Raw genomic sequence first — 21,358 nt, 5'->3', positions numbered from 1 at the left:
TGTCTCTCGCTATCCAGCAACGGGTTGCCATGGGGACAGCTTACTGTACTTTTGCACTCCCAAGGAAAGAGCAATTTAGCAAATGACTGCCTCCTCTCCTTTGGTGCCCATTTTACATGGAGTGCTCCATCAATAGAGATCTACGTGGTACAGAAAACAGCTACCAGTATATAAAACAGCAAAGAATTTATTAAAAGTAAAAAAAAAGAAGAAGAAGTCCACATACAAACACTCTGCACAGCAATGGATTGAGCAAGGAATACATTGTGCAGGGGGTTGGAATAGATGACCCTGGTGGTCCCTTCCAACTCTATGATTCTAAGGTGCAAACACACAATTCCCCTGTCCCTTGGGCAATACTCGGAAGCCTGTTTTCTATGAGGAGAACGAAAAACTTTCTTACTCTACAAACTTTTAAAAAATAGATGGCTGCCTTTTCTAGAATATGTGGAGAAGGGGGCATCATGAAGTGAGTGATGCCCGTGAAATGATTTGCATTTATTAGGTTCAACTAAATGAATACAACAAATGGTATGATTTCTGTAAAAAGCACCGGTGTATAATATTGGAACATATGTTGGAACCAAGTATCGAAACATATCTCGACTGCACAAGGATGTTTAACCTACCGCTGTTGTGTTTTTGTAGTTGTTGTTATATAAACTAAACTTAAAATAAAGGGTTATTTTTTTAAAAGCTAAATGGGGGGGGGGTTTCAATCCCAAACCCTTAAATAAAAAGGCATTTCTCCACTGTCTCAGTATGAATGTTTCTCTTACTCTGCAGGAAGAAGCTTCGAATGGGGGCCAACAACTTCACCTCAACGACAGAATTCATCATGCTGGGACTCTCCCGTGACCCCAACACACGGATTCTCCTCTTTGTGCTCTTTCTCCTCATGTACATCTTTATCCTTGTGGGGAATCTAGGGGTCATCATGCTGGTACGATTGGACTCCAATCTCCACACGCCAATGTATTTCTTCCTCTCACACCTGTCAAGCGCGGAGATCTGTTTTGTCACCACCAACATCCCCCAGATGCTGTATCAGCTTCTAACGGGTAATGGAAGGCTGCCTGTAATCCGTTGTGAGTTACAGATGTACACGACATTGTCTCTAGGTTGCATTGAAGCATTTCTGCTAGGGGTCATGGCTTACGATCGTTACTTAGCTATCTGCCGTCCCTTAGTATATGTCACCATCATGGGGAAATGGCGCCAATTCCAGCTTGCCTCAGCCTGCTGGGTAGCTGGCTTTTCAATTGCGGCGATATGCGCGAGCATCACCTTCCAGCATACCTTCTGCCGCCCTTGCTGCATCAACCACTTTGTCTGCGAGATACCCATGGTGTTAAAGATGGCCTGCGACGACGTCCGTACCACGGAGTTAATCATTGTTATATTTGCAGGGATTGTCGTCCTGGGACCCTTTTTACTTATCTTCATCTCCTACGGCCTCATCCTGTTCTCCGTGTTGCAAATGCGGTCAGCCTCCGGACTTCGCAAGGCCTTCTCTACGTGCGGGTCCCACTTATTGGCAGTCGTCATATTCTTTGGCCCGAGCACCCTTAACTATATCATACCCCACTCAGGAGAATCTGTTAATAATGACAAGAGGGTTGCAGTGTTTTATCTCATGTTCACCCCTCTTCTGAATCCTCTCGTTTATACTATGCGGAACAAGGATGTCCATCAGGCACTGGCCAAGGTGTTGCGAAGGGGAGGGGCTGTGGCTCAGTGGTAGAGCATCACCTTGGCATGCAGAAGGTCCCAGGTTCAATCCCTGGCATCTCCAGTTAAAGGGACTAGGCAATTAGGTAATGTGAAAGACCTCTGCCTGACACCCTGGAGAGCCACTGCCAGTCCGAGTAGACAATACCAACTTTGATGGACCAAGGGTCTGATTCAGTATAAGGCGGCTTCATGTGTTCATGTGAAGACTTCATTTGTGAAGGATAGATAAGCGTCGAGATTGGTCTGAAGGAACCCCAGTTGCCTAAACAACACCACAGGCCAATTTATTATTACATTTTTATCATATCCTTTGTTCATGAAGCTGCAAGAGGCATTGATGGTTATCTTTTCTATTTGATGCTCACAATAACTCTGTGAGGTAGACAGAATGACTGTCTCAACTGGACATCTATTCATTATTTATTTTGTTCAAAACAGTTCTGTGCTGCCTTTCCACCCAATGCAATACCACTCAGAAGAAGAAGAGCTGGTTTTTATATGCCGACTTTCTCTACCACTTAAGGAAGAATCAAACTAGCTGACAATCACCTTCCCTTCCCCTCCCCACAACAGACACCCTGTGAGGTAGGTGAGGCTGAGAGAGCTGTGACTAGCCCCAGGTCACCCAGCTGGCTTCATGTGTAGGAGTGGGGAAACAAGTCCAGTTCATCAGATTAGCCTCTGCTGCTCATGTGGAAGAGTGGGGAATCAAACCCGGTTCTCCAGATCAGACTCCACCGCTCCAAACCACCGCTCTTAACCACTACACCACGCTCAATTCGGCAGAGCGTACAAAATGGAACTCTTCTGACAGGCATTCCTCCAGACTTAGGCCACTGGTTTGGTCTGTTATCCTCTGTGTAACTGCTGGCCAAGTTGATGCCTCTGGCTCATAGTGCTGTAGAATCATAGAATTATAGCTCTGAAAGGGACCTCCAGGGTCATCTAGTCCAACTCCTGCACAATACAGGAAATTCAGAACTACCTCCCTCCCACGCCCCCCATGACCCCTCCTCCATGCCCCAAAGATGACAAAATTGTAATGTTGTAATATTGGAATAAGTAATACTGAAATATGTGTTGGTCTAATTTTATATTGCTGTGATATTTATTGCATTGTAAAAAGCCCTGAGCTTTGGAAGGCGGTATAGAAATCTAACGAGTGAATGAATGAATGAACATGAAAATAGCATCTAAAATAAAGTATATATAAAATAAGCAATTCAATCAAATGTGGTCCCCTTAAGGCCTTTCTTACAGGCAGCTCCAACTTAGTGGTGGTCACCTTCTTCCATGTTACCATCATCTCTGTCTGTATTAGACTCCAGTTAGGAAGGAACATCTCCAGAAAATGAAAAACAAATGGCTTAGAGAGCCAGTGTGGTGTAGTGGTTAAGAGCAGTGGTTTGGAGCGGTGGAGTCTGATCTGGTTTGGTTCCCCACTCCTCCACATGTAGCCAGCTGTGTGACCTTGGGCTAGTCATGCTCTCTCAGCCTCACCCACCTCACAGGGTGTCTGTTGTGGGGAGGGGGTGATTGTAAGCCAGTTTGATTCTCCCTTAAGTGGTAGAGAAAGTTGGCATATAAAAACTAACTCTTCTTCTTCTGCTTCTGCTGCTTCTGCTGCTTCTGCTTCTTCTGCTTCTTCTTCTTCTTCTTCTTCTTCTTCTTCTTCTTCGTTTTACCTTGCGGTCACCTCTTTTCTGAATCCTCTCATTTACCCTGTATGGAACAAGGATGTCCATAAAGCAAGGTGCTGTGAAGATGATTTTTAAAAAAAATAATATTTATTTAATAATAATAATAAAGAATACATTTTAAGCGTTGAAAGAGGACAACAGAGGACCATCCATCTCTGGTGACATAAAATGGATAAATGGGAAACTCTTGAAAAAAAATAAGCAAATGCAATTGTCACGTACATGTTAAAAAGAAAATCCAGTATTTGGAATTCATGGAGTACATATAACATTTGTTCAAAATTAAAATGTGACATGATATTTGATCTTGGGGGGGGTACTAAGATTGATAATACCCTAATAAATAACAATCTAAACTAGAAATCAGTGACTTGAACAAGTCCCACCCCATTGAAGAAGTAGGTCAGAAGATGAATTTTGTGAAGAAAAGTGTAGTGTTGACTCCTGTGGCCAAGGATGACTAGTGTGAATAATCTTCTTAAGTGTAGGGTTTTTACTCTGAGGGGAAAAATCACAAGAACTTTTGTTTTTGTGTTTGTGTGTTTGTGTGAGAGCCAACATGCTGTAGCGATTAAAAGTGTTGGACCAGGATCTGGGAAACCCAGGTTCGAATCCCCATTGTGCCACGGAAGCTTTATGGGTGGCCTTGGGCCAGTCACATCCCACACCACCTACCTCAAAGGGTTGTTGTGAGGATGAAATGGAGGAGAGGAGAATGATGTAAGCCGCTTTTGATCCCCGTTGGGGAGGAAGACGGGATATAAATAAAGTAAATGGTCAATCAATAAAAGAATACATGTTTGTATACGTATGCCTCTGCTTATTTGTGAATGCACTGCCCTCTGCCGGAGGACTGAGTCCTGCTATATGTTTGAAATATTTTAGAGGGGAGTTGTCTATAAGGCCTTGCCCCCGCCATAACAAAAAAGCAGTAGGTGCCCACCCGTCCCTTTGGCTCCAGCTAAAACCAGATAATTGGTAACCCTACTTCAAAACAAGGACCGCTTTAACAGAATGGATTATTTTAAATGGTGAGAAGGTTAGGAGAAAGTTAAAAGTAATGTGAGCCTCCCAGGAAGAGATGTGGTATGTTCATGGAAGCTTGGTGGGGATCCTTGGGCCACACATTCACCCTTTATAGCGTAAGCTATCTCATGGGGTGTTTGTTGTGAGGACACAATGTAGGATGGGAAAGTAACAGACCCAGTCTGTGGAGATTCCTTCTGGACCTCAGATACCTCTAGAGATCTCTTGGATTCTGCCTTCTAGGTAGGGTTGCCAGGTCCCTCTTCGCCACTGGCAGGAGGTTTTTGGGCAGAGCCTAAGGAGGGCGGGGTTTGGGGAGGAGCGTCAATGCCTTAGAGTCCAATGGCCAAAGCTGCCATTTTCTCCAGGGGAACTGATCTCTGTTGGCTGGAGATCAGTTGTAATAGCAGGAGATCTCCAGCTAGTACCTGGAGGTTGGGGTGGTACAAGGACCTCAGCCTCCTGCTTGTCCATGGCTTTCCCTTCTTTCCTTAAGGAGGAGTCAGTGCCCTGGCCCGTGACATTGTCCAACTGATGCCTGGAGCGAGCTCCTCATTGTGCCACCTCAAGCAATCCCTGGGGTGTCTGCTGGATTACTAGTCCTCCTCACTGTTCTACATACTACAGTCCCTTTTGTCAGCTCAGTATTTCATGGAAGGTCTTTGGCTCAGTGCCAGAAAACATGGTTTGTATGTAGGTTCCTGGTTCAGTCCTAGAGAAGAAGGAGGAGGGGGAGAAGAAGAAGAGCTGGTTTTTATATGCTGACTTCCTCTACCTTTTTAGGAGAAACAAACCAGCTTATAGTCCCCTTCCCGTCCTCTCCCTACAACAGACACCTTGTGAGGTAGGAAAGGCAGAGAGAGTTTGGAGAGAACTGTGACAAGCCCAAGGTCACCCAGCTGGCTTCATGTGGAGGAGTGGGGAATCAAACCCGGTTCTCCAGATTAGAGTCCACCGCTCTTAACCACTACACTAGACCACTAGAGAAAGGAATACGGGTGTTCGGAAAGACACTTCTCCACCTGGGACCCTGGTGATCTGCTGTCAGTCACATTACTGAGCTTGATAAACCAAGAGTTTGACTTGACTTAGGGCAGCTATGTATTGGTGTCAGGTGCCTGCTCAACGATTGGGAGATGAAAAGGCCCTGGTGCCAGGTTTACAAGAAAAGACTGGTAACATTCCTTAATGGCTGCAGATAAATTTTCACCAGGTGATATTTTTTAGGCAATAAAACCTGTACATAGCCACGTCAGTTCATGAAAAGGTAAACAAGGTAAACAATTCTGCTTTAATGCAACAAACTAAATTTCAGTAAATAGTAAGCTTTGGGTATTGGATTTTAAATGCTCGATTAAAGTCCGTCACTTATGGGGAGGAGTGGGGAACCAAACCTGGTTCTCCAGGTTAGAGTCCACTGGTCCTAACCACTACACCACACTTAGAAGTTTGTGACTCTGAGGAGGATACACTTGCGAGAACATAAAGTACCCCAAGGTCCCATGGGCGAACACTGGACAATATCCCCATAGGCAAACCCAACTTGCAACTATGACTCCTCTTCAGCTTGGTCATATCAAAAAATTTAAGTGTTCCCCCAGGCAATGAACAGGCAGATTTTTTTTACTTAATATAATATAGTGGTGGAGAATAAATAAAACATTAAAAAAGCAGAGAAGCAAACAAGCAAGTATTCTTTTCTTAATTTATTCATAATCAACCGAACACCTGTAGATCAGGGGATTTCAATGGAGCAGCCCATTAGGGTATGGAAAAGTATGTAAATTTTGTGTTTATAGGTGCATGCATGCTCATCTATGCTGGAGGGATAAGGCCTGCTATTTGTATGGACTATGGTAGAGAAGAAATAAGTTTAGGATTCCTTAAATTAATTCTCATACTCAAGCTGAATTTTACTCAAGTAAGAAGTGGAATTTATCATTCCAGGTAAATTGATGTTTCTGTAGGTGAATGAAATGGGGCCACAAATAGATAAAGGCGGAGAAATCAGAAGAGCCGTTTGGCTATCTTTGGTCTTGTCGCCACTCCATCCTCAGCTCAGTCCTACACGTTGTGGAAGAAAATGTCTTTGTTGCACTAAATAGATTGTTCTGCAGAAACCTTAGTTGTAACATTATGTCCTTCAAACTCAAGAGGCAAGAAAAACTTCTAATCATCTAGAAGAAAGCCCTCTAGGGACTGGCATTCTTTCCATGGAGATAGTCTTTGCTCTTTCTTGAAACTTCAATTGTTTGAGATCACAGGGAGAAACAACCACCACCAGCAACAACAACATACTGCCGGTTTTCTAGTGCTGAGAGTAATTAGAAAGTTGAACAAACCAGGATGTGGTCACCCTCAACTTTGAATAATGCCTGGAGGAGAACTTTTCAAGGTGGCTTAGGAACTGGAATACAAAGTTCACATTTCACAGGCAAATCAAAGGTCCCTGACATTTTCAGGAAGGGGAAGGACATCTATTTGAGGGCCTGGAAAACTGCTTCCAGTCAAGGTAGAGAGCGGCGCGCTGTGCTAGGGGGCCTTCTCTGCACTGGGTTAGATGGGTCATTTAATGTACGTGATCTCTATATATTTGGCAGGGTGTGTACGTGTGTCCAACAACTGTAATTTCTTCTGGAGGATCATCAGAAATTTCCCTACCATTCTACAGCCCGGGAATCATAGATACTTATGCTGTTTTACTGGAGGAAGAAGCCACTAGGAGTTAAGGTATGCAGATCCTGCCACCAAGCAGTCTTAAGGGCGAAGGCTTAATTTTGGTATGAGAGGTTGTACAAATTTCCCAAATAAATGAGATTGGGTGGATCAGTGGTAAAGAACACAGTTTGCATGGATATAACCCCATTCGTACTTCCTGACTTTTCCCTTAAAAAAATATCTGAATGGAGGGCGGGAACAGATCTCTATCTAATGCAAACAAGTCTTGCATTGATAACAGACAACACGGGGCTTGATGGACCAGTGAGCTCATTCAGTACTTTTTGCATTCTTGTATTGATCTCTCTCTTTCACACAGCCCAAATAATGCACTTTCAATCCACTTTCACTACTCCTTAACAATTGTTTGCAAGTAGATTTTGCCAGTTCACACAGTAAAATCCACCTTCAAAGTGCATTGAAAGTGGATTGAAAGTGCATTATTTGGGCTGTGTGAAAGTCACTGTGTTTGGAAGTCACTGACTGCATAATGACCTTTTCCATCTGCTCCTCATTTTCGTACATAAGAAAACTGATTAATACCCATCCAGTTTTATCTTGTCATGACCCACAGTTGTAAGCAAGAAAGTAACTGATTGGCTGACCCATCAAGGTATTGTAGTTTTTATTTTACAGATAGGAAATTCTATTTGTTTGGTGTTCTCCTACTGGAGGAACAAACCACAGTGTTAGGTTCCTGAGGTCCTCATTTACATCCTTTACAAGGGAACACGGAAAAACCCACTCTCTGTGGCCACGTGTGAGAAATTGTGTCAGATTTCATGGTTCCCTTCTAGGCCACTTGCTTTCCATGCAGGTGATTCCAACCTAAGTGCTTGGTATCTCCTGTTGACAGAAACTCAGATATTTGTTGTTAGGAAAGATGTTTCTTAACCTCCCAGCCTGGAGAGATGCTCCTGCTCAGAGTACACAATGCTGATATCGATGGATTGACAGTCTGACAATATTGAGCTACATGGCTTTAGCCTGACATAGAGTCATAGAATCATAGAGCTGGAAGGGACCACCAGGGTCATCTAGTCCAACCCCCTGCACAATGCAGGAAATTCACAATTATCTTCCACACCCCCAGTGACCCCTACTCCATGCCCAGAAGATGGCCAAGGTGCCCTCCCTCTCATGATTTGCCTAAGGTCATAGAATCAGCATTGCTGACAGATGGCCATCTAGCTTCTTCTTAAAAGACTCCAGGGAAGGAGAGCTCACCACCTCCCGAGAAAACCTGTTCAACTGAGGAATCGCTCTAACTGTTAGAAAATTCTTCCTAATGTCTAGACGGAAACTCTTTTGTTTTAATTTAACCTATTGGTTCTGGTCCATAATCTGGGCATAATCTAGGGCAGCTTGAAACAGTCCACCAAAGGCAATGATAGATGAATAAAATTCTGTTTAGGGTTTCCATATGCTGCATTAGAAAGCTGACTATATCCCATCCACCTACTGGGACAGAATCCAGTGGCATGGGGGAGCCCATTGTGGTTGTTCAAGATCATCAGAGAAGAACACAGAGGTAAGATCTTGACGCCTAATTGTAGGGGATATATATATCAGCTTGTTGTGTTAAGCATTTTGGAAGTGTTCACTTTATCAGGAGTTCTAAACATTCGGTGAGTTATTTTCTCTCTGAATTAAACCCTATTTTATATACTGTTAAAAATAAGACGTTGGGCGACCCTCTGATTGTTTAAAATATGCATTTTAGTAAAAGAAGAAGAAGAATGTTGATGGTGTAAGTTTATTCCCCTCTATCACTCTATCAGGTGCTACTGGTCATGAATCTAGCTGTTTTATGGCAGAACAACAGGGCTTTCCTTATAGAGGAAAATCCATGGTGTGTTTTTATTCATGTCTGTTTGCATATGCGCTAGTCTCTCCACGGATGGACACTAACAAAAAGGAAGAGAGTGTATTCTGGAAAGCACATTTTCTCCTCTGTGAGGATCAAAAAACCAATTTGGGGCTGTGTGGAAACTGACACATTCCTGCCTTTGGTTTTAATTCGCTTATACACACACAAACCTGGATATAGATTCAACGCTTTCTTGACTTTAAAAGAGTTGTTTGAGGGTTCTTTTTTAATGCTGTGCTTAACTTGGGTCATGCTGCTAAATCTACTTAGTCATAGAGCAGGGGTCACTGGGGGTGTGGGGGGAGGTAGTTGTGAATTTCCTGCATTGTGCAGGGGGTTGGACTAGATGACCCCTGGTGGTCCCTTCCCAACTCTATGATTCGATGATTCTATGACTGTTTGTCCAGTGCTCCTAATTCTGTTTTCCCTACCTTTCAGTAAAAGCTGTGTTCCTTTAAAGAGCAGTTCAGGTTTTTGAATGACCATTAACAGACTTATAGGCCTGTCTTTTTAAGGCTGATGGAGTTACATCCTTCTCCACACAGAGCTTTTTTTTTGGGGGGGGGGGATGTTTAGTTATGTAGGCAGGATTGTCCTGGATGGGAAATACCTGGATATTTTGGGGATGGAGCCTGAGGAGGGTGGGTTTTGGAGAGGGGAGGGACTTCAATGCCATAGAATCCAGTTGCCAAAGCATCCATTTTCTCCAGGGGAACTGATCTCCGTCACCTGGAGATCAGCTGTAATAGCGGGAGATCTGCAGCCACCACCTGGAGGCTTGAAAACCTTACATAAGTCAGCTGTGAGTTGTCGGCACACAACCACCAAGTCCACTTTGACATGAAGACTGGCTTCTTTCAGTTTTCCTACTCCTAGATAATGTCTCAGTATGAATCTTTCTCTTACTCTGCAGGAAGAAGCTGTGAATGGGGGCCGACAACCTCACTACCACTACAGAATTCATCTTGGTGGGACTCTCCAGTGACCGCAACACACAGATCCTCCTCTTTGTGCTCATCCTCCTCATGTACATCTTTACCCTGATGGGGAACCTAGGGGTGATAGTGCTGATACGGGTGGACCCCCACCTCCACACACCCATGTATTTCTTCCTCTCAAACCTTTCGAGTGTAGAGATTGGCTTTATCACCAGCACTGTACCCCAGATGCTGAATCACCTTCTAACGGGTCAGGGAAAACTGTCCTTAACCCGTTGCGCCTTGCAGATGTACCTGACCTTGTCTCTGGGCTCTGTCGAAGCCCTTCTGCTGGGAGTCATGGCTTACGATCGCTACGTGGCGATCTGCTGTCCCTTAGTATATGCCACGGGCATGGGAAGGTTGCGCCAGTTCCAGCTCGCCTTGGCTTGCTGGGTAGCTGGCTTTTCAATTGCTGCAGTATGCGTGAGCATCACCTTTCAGCATCCCTTCTGCGGCTCCTGCTGCATCAACCACTTTGTCTGCGAGATACCAATGGTGTTGAAACTCGCGTGTGACGACACACACATCACAGGACGTATAATTGTCCTCTTTGCTGGGATTGTCATCCTGGGGCCCTTTTCAGTTATCTTGACCTCCTACGGCCTTGTCCTGTCCTCCATGTTGCAAAGGCGGTCAGCCACCAGATTGCGCAAGGCCTTCTTGACCTGTGGTTCCCACTTAGCGGTGGTCACCTTGTTCTATGGCACCATCATCTTTGTCTATATTAGACCGCAGTCTGGAACATCTCCTGAAAACGAAAAACAAATGGCCGTGTTTTACCTCGTGGTCACCCCTCTTCTGAATCCTCTCATTTACACTCTGCGGAACAAGGATGTCCATGAGGCGATGGCCAAGGTGCTGCGAAGACGGCATTTGTGAAGAATAGATAACCGTTGAGCTTGGTCAGAAGGGCCCCCAGTTGCCTAAACAACATCACGGACCATTTTATTAGTACATTTTTATCCTATTCTTTGTTCATGGTGTAATGGGTTAAGAGCGGTGGTTTGGAGGGGTGGACTCTAATCTGGAGAACCGGGTTTGATTCCCCACTGCTCCACATGAGTGGTGGACGCTAATCTGGTGAATTGGGTTGGTTTCCTCACCCCTACACATGAAGCCTGCTGGGTGACCTTGGGCTAGTCACACCTCTCTTAGAGCTCTCTTGGCCCCACCTACCTGACAGGGTGTTAGTTGTGAGGAGGGGAATGTGATTGTAAGCCGATTTGATTCTCCCTTAAGTGGTAGAGAAAGTTGGCATATAAAAACCAACTCCTCTTCCTCCTCCTCCTCTTCTTCTTCTTCCTCTTCTTCTTCTTCTTCTAGCTCTATTTGATCCTCACAATAACTCTGTGAGGTAGGCTAGATTAAGACAGAATGACTGTCCCAAGGACATCTATTTATTTTGTTTATAACATTTCTGTGCTGCCTTTCCCACAAGGTGGTGAACACAAAAACATTAAAACAGCATTTAAAATAAAGTATATATGAATAAAATGTGGTCAGCCCCTGGACTGCCCAATTTCTTCTTTACATGTACTTCCGACTTAGTGGTGGTCACTTTGTTCCGTGGCATCATCATAGAATCATAGAGTTGGAAGGGACCACCAGGGTCATTTAGTCCAACCCTTCACAATGAAGGAAATTCACAACTACCTACCCCACACACCCCCAGTGTCCTCTACTCCATGCCCAGAAGATGCAGAAAAAAACACTCCAGGATCCCTGGCCAATCTGGTCTGAAGGAAAATTCCTTCCTGACCCCAGAGTGGTGATCAGCATTTCCCTGGGCATGTAAGAAAGGGCCACAAATAATCAATACAGCTGAAGATGGAAGTGCTGATAAAAGGTAGGTGGGTAGGTGGGTGGGTAGGTGGGTGGGGAGGACAGAAGAAGCAGAGAAGGTTGAGGATTTTTAGGCTGCCTGGTAGAGGGAAAGTGGAACTAGTGTGGGGAAATTAAGATGGGGAAAATGGGTGCCCTTTCCCACTGTGCAACGGGGCCAGCCCTGGCAATTGGCACTGCCCAACTCAGCCATACTTTTCCTGGATAGAATATGCCAGGTAGGCTTGCCAGGTCCCTCTTCACCACTGGTGGGAGGTTTTGGGGGCGGAGCCTGAAGAGAGAGGGTTTTGGGGAGGGGAGGGACTTCAGTGCCATAGAGTCCAATGGCCAAAGCAGCCATTTTTCTTCAGGGGAACTGATCTCCATTGGCTGGAGATCAGTTGTAATAGCAGGAGATTTCCAGCTAGTACCAGGATGTTGGCCACCCTGCCCCAGACTAAGCCCATTGAAATAAAGGGCTTTAGACTGCTGTAACTTTGCAGGATTGCAGTGACACAGTGTCCTTCCTTTCTTGTTTTTGTTCCATTAAGTGCTTTCGATGCAAAGACATCGAGGAGACAAACATATTAAACCCAAAGCGTGCAGTGCCCATGGGATCACAGCAGTCCCTGTGGAATAGAGCTGCAGTATTTATTGTCTTCCTGAATCTTTGCGATCAGATGGTGAGAAAAGACACCCGCTATGCTGTCAGTTTTCTAATCCTGAGAGTAGTTAGCAAGTAGCCAAGGTGTGTTGGTCCTCATCTCAGAAGGCTTTAAACATATACCAAAGCAGAGTACAAACTAGAATTTAGTGTATACGCTTTGTGTATATACATGAGCCAGAGTGGTGTAGTGGTTAAAGGCAGTGGACTCTAATCTGGAGAACTGGGTTTGATTCCCCACACCTCCACATGAGTAGCAGATTCTGTTCCGATGAACTGGATTTGTTTCCACACTCCTACACATGAAGCCTGCTGGGTGACCTTGGGCTAGTCGTAGTTCTCTCTGAACTCTCTCAGCCCCACCTACCTCACAAGGGGAGAAAAAGGGAAGGTGATTGTAAGCCAGTTTGAGACTCCTTAAAGGTAGAGAAATTGGGGTATAAAAACCAACTCTTCCTCCTCGTCCTCTTTCTCTTCAGCATTTTTAGAACATGGAAGCTCATCCACTAAAAGTATGGCCAGGCAAACTAAAGAGTACTTGCCCGATTCAGCCTAAAGCAGCTTCTCTCTCAACCATAGTTTCAGGGAGTAGTCGTGTGGGTCTGCAGTAGGGTTAGGGGTTAGGGTTAGGATTAGCTCTCTAGCTCTCTCAACCCTAGTTCTAGCTCTCTCAACCCTAGAATCCAGGGCTTTCTTGGCAAAGGTGGCCATCATGATTACTGTCTCTCCTTACCAAGACTCAGATCTCCAGCAGTAGTAAATGAAGCAGCATGCTCCAGATCAGTAACACATACATTTTCTATATATTTTTTTGCTGTTATAAATTAACTCAGATAATAACTGTTGTTTTACAGCTTGGAGATTCAGTTCTCATTCTAGAGGAACAAACCAGTGTGCATTTAGGCTACCACAGGTAGGTCTTTCAAACCAGCAAAGACCTCCTTAGATCTTATAGGACAGATGTCATTGATTTTGAACATCCCTGTAAGGAGATACCTCAGTGGTAGAGTATCTGTTTTGCATCGAGAAGATCACTAGCTCAATCTATTGCATCTCCAGTTAAGGGTCCTCAGGAAGAAGGTACTCGGGAAGACCTCTCCTTTGAGTTCTGCTGTCACTCAAAATTGAGAAAAGTGAGACAAACCTGATTCAGAATATGGCTAATTCTTATGTTTATGCCTCTGAGTTCAGAAGTCACTGATAGTCTAGTGAGTTGAGTTTCCTCACGACCTTTAAACACATTGCATCAAAAAGCTTTTAATCCCATCTGGCTGTAGTACCCAAATCAATGACATGAATATCTCTGTTTTGAATGTTAAAGAACACCTGGGAAGAACACAAAGGTAAGGTTATATTCAACAGGTGGGAAATTGATTTGCATAGGATGGGACAGCTCACCTTCTGATATCCTTGTAACTGCATGATTTGAAGCTACGGTTTATATTATGCTTTATTAATCTGACAGTTTTACATGTAAAGTAAGTCTTCCTTGGGAGGTGTTGGGCTCTTCTTCTTTGGAGGTTTTAAAGCAGAGGCTAGATGGCCATTGGACAGCGATGCTGATTCTGTGAACTTAGGCAGATCATGGGAGGGAGGTTTGCATCAGTGTTTGGCTCTCGTGGTCCTTTCTTGCATGCTCAGTGAAATGCCAATCGCCACTTTGGGGTCAGGAAGCAATTTTCCTCCAGGCCAGATTGGCCAGGGATCCTGGAGTTTTTGTTTTTGCCATCTTCTGGGCATGGAGTAGGGGTCACTTGGGGTGTGTGTTGGGGGGAGGTAGTTGTGAATTTCCTGTATTGTGCAGGGGGTTGGACTAGATGACCCCAGATGTACCTTGCAACTCTATGATTCTAAATAAACATTAGGTAAGGCACTTTAAAGCAATTTCAGAGGGTAGCTGTGTTGGTCTGCAGTAGAACATCATAGAATCATAGGGTTGGAAGGGACAACCAGGGTCATCTAGTCCAACCCCCTGCACAAGGCAGGAAATTTACACCTACCTCCCCACCCCCACCTCCAGTGACCCATACTCCATGCCCAAAAGATGGTCAAGATGCCCTCTTGATGGCTGAGATGCCAGTCTAGTAGCACCTTAGAGGCCAACAAGATTGGGGGGTATGGTTAAGGCAATTCCCCTGTCTTTCCTGCCTCTCTCCTTTCTATGGTTTCTAGGGGGTATGGTTAAGGCAATTCCCCTGTCTTTCCTGCCTCTCTCCTTTCTAATGTTGGCATGAGGGTGTCTCCCTGTTCAACCGTGCCAGAAGGCAGAAATTAAGTTTAGCAAGGATCAATAGCTCTGGGACCAACAAGACTGAGGGGATCCATGGTTGTTTTGTATATTTGGAAACTCGACCATGGTTAAGGCAATGAACCACAGCTTTTGAAAATTGTATTCCTCTGTTTATTTATTTATTTATTTACTTCACCTAAGGGGAGCCCCGTGGCGCAGAGTGGTAAGCTGCAGCATTGCAGTCAAAAGCTCTGCTCACGACCTGAGTTCGATCCTGACGGAAGTTAGTTCCAGGTAGCCGGCTCAAGGTCGACTCAGCCTTCCAACCTTCCGAGGTCACTAAAATGAGTACCCAACTTGCTGGGGGTAAAGTGTAGATGACTGGGGAAGGAAATGGCAAACCACCCCATAAACACAGTGTGCCTAGTAAATGTTGGGATGTGATGTCACCCCATGGGTCAGGAATGACCCGGTGCTTGCACAGGGTGCTACCTTTACCTTTCTAAGGGGACTCAAAGCTGCCTTTCATTCCCCCCCTTTCCTCCATTTAAGAACCCTATGAAGTAACTTAGGTTTGGAGGGTGTGGTTGGTGCAGGGTCACCCAGAAAGCTTTTGTGGCAGAGTAGAGACTTGAACCTGGGGCTCAAAGATCTCAGTCTGACCATCAAACTACTATACCATGCTGCCTTTTGGAATCATGGAGAGTCCAGTAGAAAGTGTGACTACTTCGGAGACTGACCTCACAATAGTGAATTTGTTCAGGGGGTTTTCTGTTGACTTGAGTTTGGTACGGACAAAACAATGTATTTTTTTTTTTAAATTGACCTAATCTCAAGAAGAGCCACCTTTTGTCTCTGTGCTGCCCTTTTTCCCTTGCAGGCAGGAGACCACGATGGCTGTTGAGAACCTCACAGCCATCACAGAATTCGTTTTTGTGGGACTCTCCAACCACCGAAAGACTCAGATGGTGCTCTTTGTCGTGATCCTTCTCACCTACACCCTTACTCTCATGGGGAATCTGGTGGTCATCATGCTGGTACGGTTTGACTCCCGCCTCCAAACGCCCATGTACTACTTCCTCATGCACCTCTCGGGCCTAGAGATCTGTTACGTCACCAGCACTGAACCCCAGATGCTGGCCCACCTCCTGGCTGGAAACGGCATCATCTCCTTCACTCGTTGTGCGGCCCAGATATTTGTTGCCTTGTCTCTGGGCGCGGCCGAATGCTTTCTGCTGGGTGTCATGGCCTATGACCGTTACCTGGCCATTTGCCGACCTCTGCTGTATCCTGTCGCCATGGGCAGTTGGCGCCAGATGCACCTGGCAACAGGTTGCTGGGCAACAGGCTTCCTCTTTGGTGCCATATATGTGGGGTGCGCCTTCCGCCACTCCTACTGTGGCCCCAACCGTATCAACCACTTCATGTGCGAGTTGCCGGTGGTGTTGAAACTGGCCTGTGACGACACCCACGTCACTCAGGCCATTGTTTTTGTAATGGCGGGGTTGGTCCTCCTGGTTCCGATTTCTGTTATCTTGACCTCCTACGCTGCCATTCTGTACTCGGTGTTACAAATACGGTCGGCCACGGGTTGGCGCAAAGCGTTCTCCACATGCACTTCCCACCTTGTGGTGGTTACCGTGTTCTACGGAACAGTTATTTCGATGTACCTGATTCCCCGATCAACCACATTCTCCGATCGTGACAAACAAATTGCTGTGTTTTACGTGGTGGTCACCCCTTTCCTCAACCCCGTCATTTACACCCTGAGGAACAAGGATGTTCATGAGGCAGCGGCCAGAGTACTGCGAAGAGGTGGATTTGAACCAAAACGACTATAGACATCCTTAACTGGGGAGCCCTGGAAGTTCTGCCCAAAAAGGAAAAGAAGAGTTGGTCTTTGTACCCCGCTTTTCTCTACCTTTGAGAAGTCTCAAAGTGGCTTACAACTGCCTTCCCTTCCCCTCCTGGCAACAGACACTCGGGGAGGTACATGGGGCCGGTAGGGAACTGTAACTGGCCCAAGGTCACCCAGCAGGCTTCATGTGTAGGAGTTGGGAAACCAATTCGGTTTCTGGATACAGGAGACTCAGGTTCATGCACTTCGTCAGCCAGCAGATTAGCTCGATGGCTCTCAGAAAGATGTTATTTTTCATCTAAACCTACCTCACAGGGTTGTTGTGAGGCCAAAATGAGACTGATCGAGTAAAATACTCTATATGAAGAAATATTCTATGGGCACTGAATATTTTGCTCTGAGTCACTGTTTGGGAGCTGTAATTTCTTCTCACCTGGTGTGAAAAATAAATAAAACTTAAAGTCATATTTTTTTCTGGGTGGGGGGAGGACCCAAATAGCTACTATTCCTTAATTCCTCCAGAATTCATTCAGTAGTTACTCAGAACTCATTCAGTAGTTATTACTGAATTCATTCAGAATTGTGTCCACAGAGGGAAGAAGGATTTCAATGCTACCAATGGGCTGGATCGTGGAGAGAGCAGACATTTCTATTTATTGTTTATTTGTTGCCCTCTGCTGGAGAGAAATAAGTTTTGCTTATCATTGGTCTGTGTTTTGGATGACTTCACAGTCCAATAAATGAGATGCTAGAAGGTCCCTGCGTACTTTTAAAACTCAAATTACAGCCATGTGGAGACCCAGTTATGATTGGGAGCCATACAGGGTGGAAAGAGGACATTTTACCCATTCACCCTCACATAGTTTTGCAAACTGAACTAGGGCTGCTGGAAAAATTTTTGGGGGGGAAAGTTCGGGTTCGGGTTTAATTGGCCTTTTTCCCATGGGAAAATCCGAATGCTGAGTTCCCCTATACCGGTAAAGGTGGGAATTCGGCTTTAAATTTGAGATTCCTGAAAAATTCGGCCATTTAAACCCATTCACGACTTTTCATGGCTCTGGGGAACATCTTTGCAGGTAGAGGTCTCAATTTTTCAGGATAGCAGGAAGGGACTCTCCTTGCAAGAACCCCCACATTTGATGAAGATTGGGTCAGGGGGTCCGAAGTTATGGTGTCTGGAAGGGGTCACCCCCCTTTTTCCATTAGAATGAATACAAATCTGTTTTTATTCATTCCTATGGAGAAAGGGGGAGTGACCCCTTCCAGACCCCATAACTGTGGACCCCCTGACCCAATCTTCACTAAACTTGGGAGTTTTTGCAAGGGGAGTCACTTCCTGCAACCATGAAAGTTTGGGACCTCTACCTGCAAAAATTCAGGAGATTCATGAGAGCAAAGCAACTACATTGTGGTTTCCTTTTTCCTCCCTGAGCCTGAGAACTACGTCACAGTCAATTAGAATTCTCTCATAAATCTCCAGAATGGGCTTTTTTGTTTGCAAAGCTCCTGGCGGGGGGGGGGGGGGTTTGCAGGTAGAAGTCCCAAACTTTTAGGGTAGCAGGAAGGGACCCTCCTTACAGGAACCCCCAGGTTTGGTGAAAATTGGGTCAGGGGGTCCGCAGTTATGGGGTTCTTGCAGGGAGAGTCCTTTTTAGCTACCCTGAAAAATTGGGATCTCTACCTGCAAAAATGCCCCCGCAGGAGCCATGGAAAGACTTTGCTAAATAGCAGGATATTCAGGTATGGCAAATTCGGCTTTGCCAACCTCCCGGATTTTGTGGACTTGGAAAACCCGAACCAGAAATTTACCGAATTTGCATTTATTCGGTATTTTGCCACTTCGGTTTTTACTGAATCAACAGCCCTAAGCTGAACCAGAGTTTTGGCAGCCCACACTGTGTGACTTTCTTTATTGTTGAAAACTTGGGATACGTATTCCCCAGGCTCTAGGTTCAATGCTTCAGACCCAAGAGGCTAAAAGAAGAAACAACAAACATTAATGATCCACATGAAAACCACCCCAGGGATCAGATGAATCCTTCTGGAATACAGTCACAGTTTTTATTCCCTTACTGAAGCTTCCCATCTTTCCCACTTCAGAGGGTGAAGCAACTCAGCATGCTGTCATTTTAACACTGAAAGTACTCAAGCAGGTGCACAAGTTGTCCAGGTCATCATCTGAATAACAGTCTTTTGTTGGAGGACTACCTGTTCAGATAGTTTGGGAAATCATCTTTCAGTGCAAAGGTTCTTAGACAAGAGGGTATGGGAGGACATCTCCTTGGTGGCTTTGTAGAGCTGCTGCTATTTCAAACTGAAAATTCTGATCTGGATACTCCATTTGTCCGACTAAAGCACCTTCCAATCCAAGAGGAGAAGGAGCTCTTTGGAGACATGGGGCATCATGAATTTATTCACAATTTCTAGTGAGGACTCAAGTGCCCAGCAACAGGAAATTAGCAAAAAGCCATAGTTCTTTGGTTATGTGTGTCTGTCCAACACTTTAATTACCGTTTGATGATGCTGTTTTTCAGCTGGGAAATCCTAGATGTATTCTCCTCTAAACCAGGAGGAATGAGCCAGTAAGCATTAGGCAACCAAGATGCTGCATGGGCAGCATTTTCAAAACAGGGTGGAGAAACTTTCCTCTTGTAGTCCCCGTACGTGAGGGACTCCGATTTCAGTCAGTGTCACATACTATTTGAAGAAGTTCCTTATGGTTTTTCGTTGTCTTGCTGATTGACACTGATTGACTAGCTTTTGCATACCCTAACCAAAGCTGCTGCCATGAAAGATTCTGACTTCTTTTTTGACGAACACCTGGGACAAGCCCGAAGGTAAGATATTTTGCAGTTTGTAGATGAGATCATTTGTGGTAGGGGAAGATACTTCTGGTTGGAGGCCAAGCCGTCTTTCTCTGGTTCTCACTCAAAGAGCTAACATCATGGGCGTTTTCTACCTGGAGATGTTACCAATTTCTATGACTTTCGAACACAAGAATCATGACTTGCATTTTTGCCTCTTTCTACCCTGCTTTTAGAAAGACCCAAAGAACACATCCCTTTTCTTGAGTTTTGCCTTCTTAATAACTCTCAGTGCTGGCAGCCTTCAATGAAATGTAGCCCTTTTTATAATCCATATTTGAACACACATGAACACATGAAACGGCCTCATACTGAATCAGACCCTTGGTCCATCAAAGTCAGTATTGTCTTAAGCAGATCATGTGAGGGAGGGCATCTTGGCCATCTTCTGGGCATGAAGTAGGGGTCACTAGGGGTGTGGGGGGGGAAGGTAGTTGTGAAATTCCTGCATTGTGACGGGGGTTGTAGATGACCCTGGTGGTCCCTTCCAACTCTATGATTCTACTCAGACCAGCAGCAGTTCTCCAGATTTTCAGGTGGAGGTCTTTTGCAAGACCTACTTGCCTGGCCCTTTAGCTGGAGATGCCGGGGATTGAACCTGGGACCTTCTGTCTGCCAAGCAGATGCTTTGCCACTGAGCCACAGCCCTTCACCCTCTCCATCACTACGTTGTGTGCCATAAGTTGTTTGATGTCTCAAAACTTTTTGCATGTTCATTCCCTTCAGATTGGATTAAATTTTACCCCATCCTTTCTCCCAGGGACTTGGGGATCCATATATGGCTCTTTTCTCCTTGTAGCTGCACAACAATCATGTGAGATAGGCTAGGCCCCTTCTAAGTCTACTGAAGTAAATAGCTTAAAATGATGTGTTTATTTTTTAAAAGAATTGACCTGATCTCAAGAAGTGCCACTTTCTCTATGTGTTGTCCTTTTTTTCTGCAGGCAGGAGGCCACCATTTCTGCTGAGAACCTCACCTCGATCACTGAATTCATTTTTGTGGGACTCTCTAACCACCGAAAGACTCAGACGATGCTCTTTGTAGTGATCCTTCTCACCTACACCCTTACACTCATGGGGAATCTGGTGGTCATCATGCTGGTACGGTTTGACTCCCGCCTCCAAGCGCCCATGTACTACTTCCTTATGCACCTCTCAGGCCTAGAGATCTGTTACGTCACCAGCACGGAACCACAGATGCTGGCTCACCTCCTGGCTGGAAACGGCATCATCTCCTTCACTCGTTGTGTGGCTCAGATATTTGTTTCCTTGTCTTTGGGTGTTGCTGAATGCTTTCTGCTGGGTGTCATGGCCTATGACCGTTACCTGGCCATCTGCCAACCTCTGCTCTATCCTGTTGTCATGGACAGGTGGCGTCAAATGCACCTGGCATCTAGTTGCTGGGCAACAGGCTTCGTTATTGGTGCCATATATGTGGGGTGCACCTTTCGCCACTCCTACTGTGGCCCCAATCGTATCAACCATTTCGTGTGCGAGTTGCCGGTGGTGTTGAAACTCGCCTGTGACGACATTCACATCACTCAGGTCATTGTTTCTGTAATAGCGGGGTTGGTCCTCCTGGTTCCTATTTCTGTTATCTTGACCTCCTATGCTGTCATTCTATTCTCTGTGTTACAAATACGGTCAGCCACGGGATGGCGCAAAGCGTTCTCCACGTGCACTTCCCACCTTGTGGTAGTTACTGTGTACTATGGAACAGTTATTTCAATGTACCTGATTCCTCGATCAACCACATTCTCTGATCGTGATAAACAAATTGCTGTGTTTTATGTGGTGGTCACCCCTTTCCTCAACCCTGTCATTTACACCCTGAGGAACAAGGATGTTCATGAGGCAGTGGCTAGAGTACTACGACGAAGTAGATTTCAATGA

At 45.3% G+C, this 21,358-nt stretch overlaps 4 protein-coding genes across 4 annotated transcripts; all 4 read left to right on the top strand.

Moving 5' to 3' along the window:
- The first annotated feature begins 464 nt into the window (after nt 1–464).
- LOC130490333 (olfactory receptor 2F1-like) lies at nt 465–9,974 on the top strand. Its single transcript, XM_056864161.1, has 3 exons — nt 465–469; nt 787–1,518; nt 9,962–9,974. Exons 1-3 carry the CDS (start codon nt 465–467, stop codon nt 9,972–9,974), a joined length of 750 nt encoding a protein of 249 aa, XP_056720139.1.
- On the top strand, nt 9,975–10,907 carry LOC130490332 (olfactory receptor 2F1-like). The gene has a single exon (XM_056864160.1). The coding sequence runs from the start codon at nt 9,975–9,977 to the stop codon at nt 10,905–10,907; it is 933 nt and encodes a 310-aa protein (XP_056720138.1).
- A 4,729-nt stretch (nt 10,908–15,636) lies between these two features.
- LOC130490331 (olfactory receptor 2D2-like) lies at nt 15,637–16,584 on the top strand. The gene has a single exon (XM_056864159.1). It carries the CDS (start codon nt 15,637–15,639, stop codon nt 16,582–16,584), a length of 948 nt encoding a protein of 315 aa, XP_056720137.1.
- Nucleotides 16,585–19,388: 2,804 nt separating this feature from the next.
- On the top strand, nt 19,389–21,358 carry LOC130490330 (olfactory receptor 472-like). Its single transcript, XM_056864157.1, has 2 exons — nt 19,389–19,438; nt 20,410–21,358. Exons 1-2 carry the CDS (start codon nt 19,389–19,391, stop codon nt 21,356–21,358), a joined length of 999 nt encoding a protein of 332 aa, XP_056720135.1.

Source organism: Euleptes europaea, chromosome 18, assembly GCF_029931775.1.
Source record: "Euleptes europaea isolate rEulEur1 chromosome 18, rEulEur1.hap1, whole genome shotgun sequence".
Lineage (NCBI taxonomy): Eukaryota > Metazoa > Chordata > Lepidosauria > Squamata > Sphaerodactylidae > Euleptes > Euleptes europaea.
The sequence above is the reverse complement of the archived record's forward strand: the minus strand, read 5'-3'. Positions and strand labels throughout refer to the sequence as shown.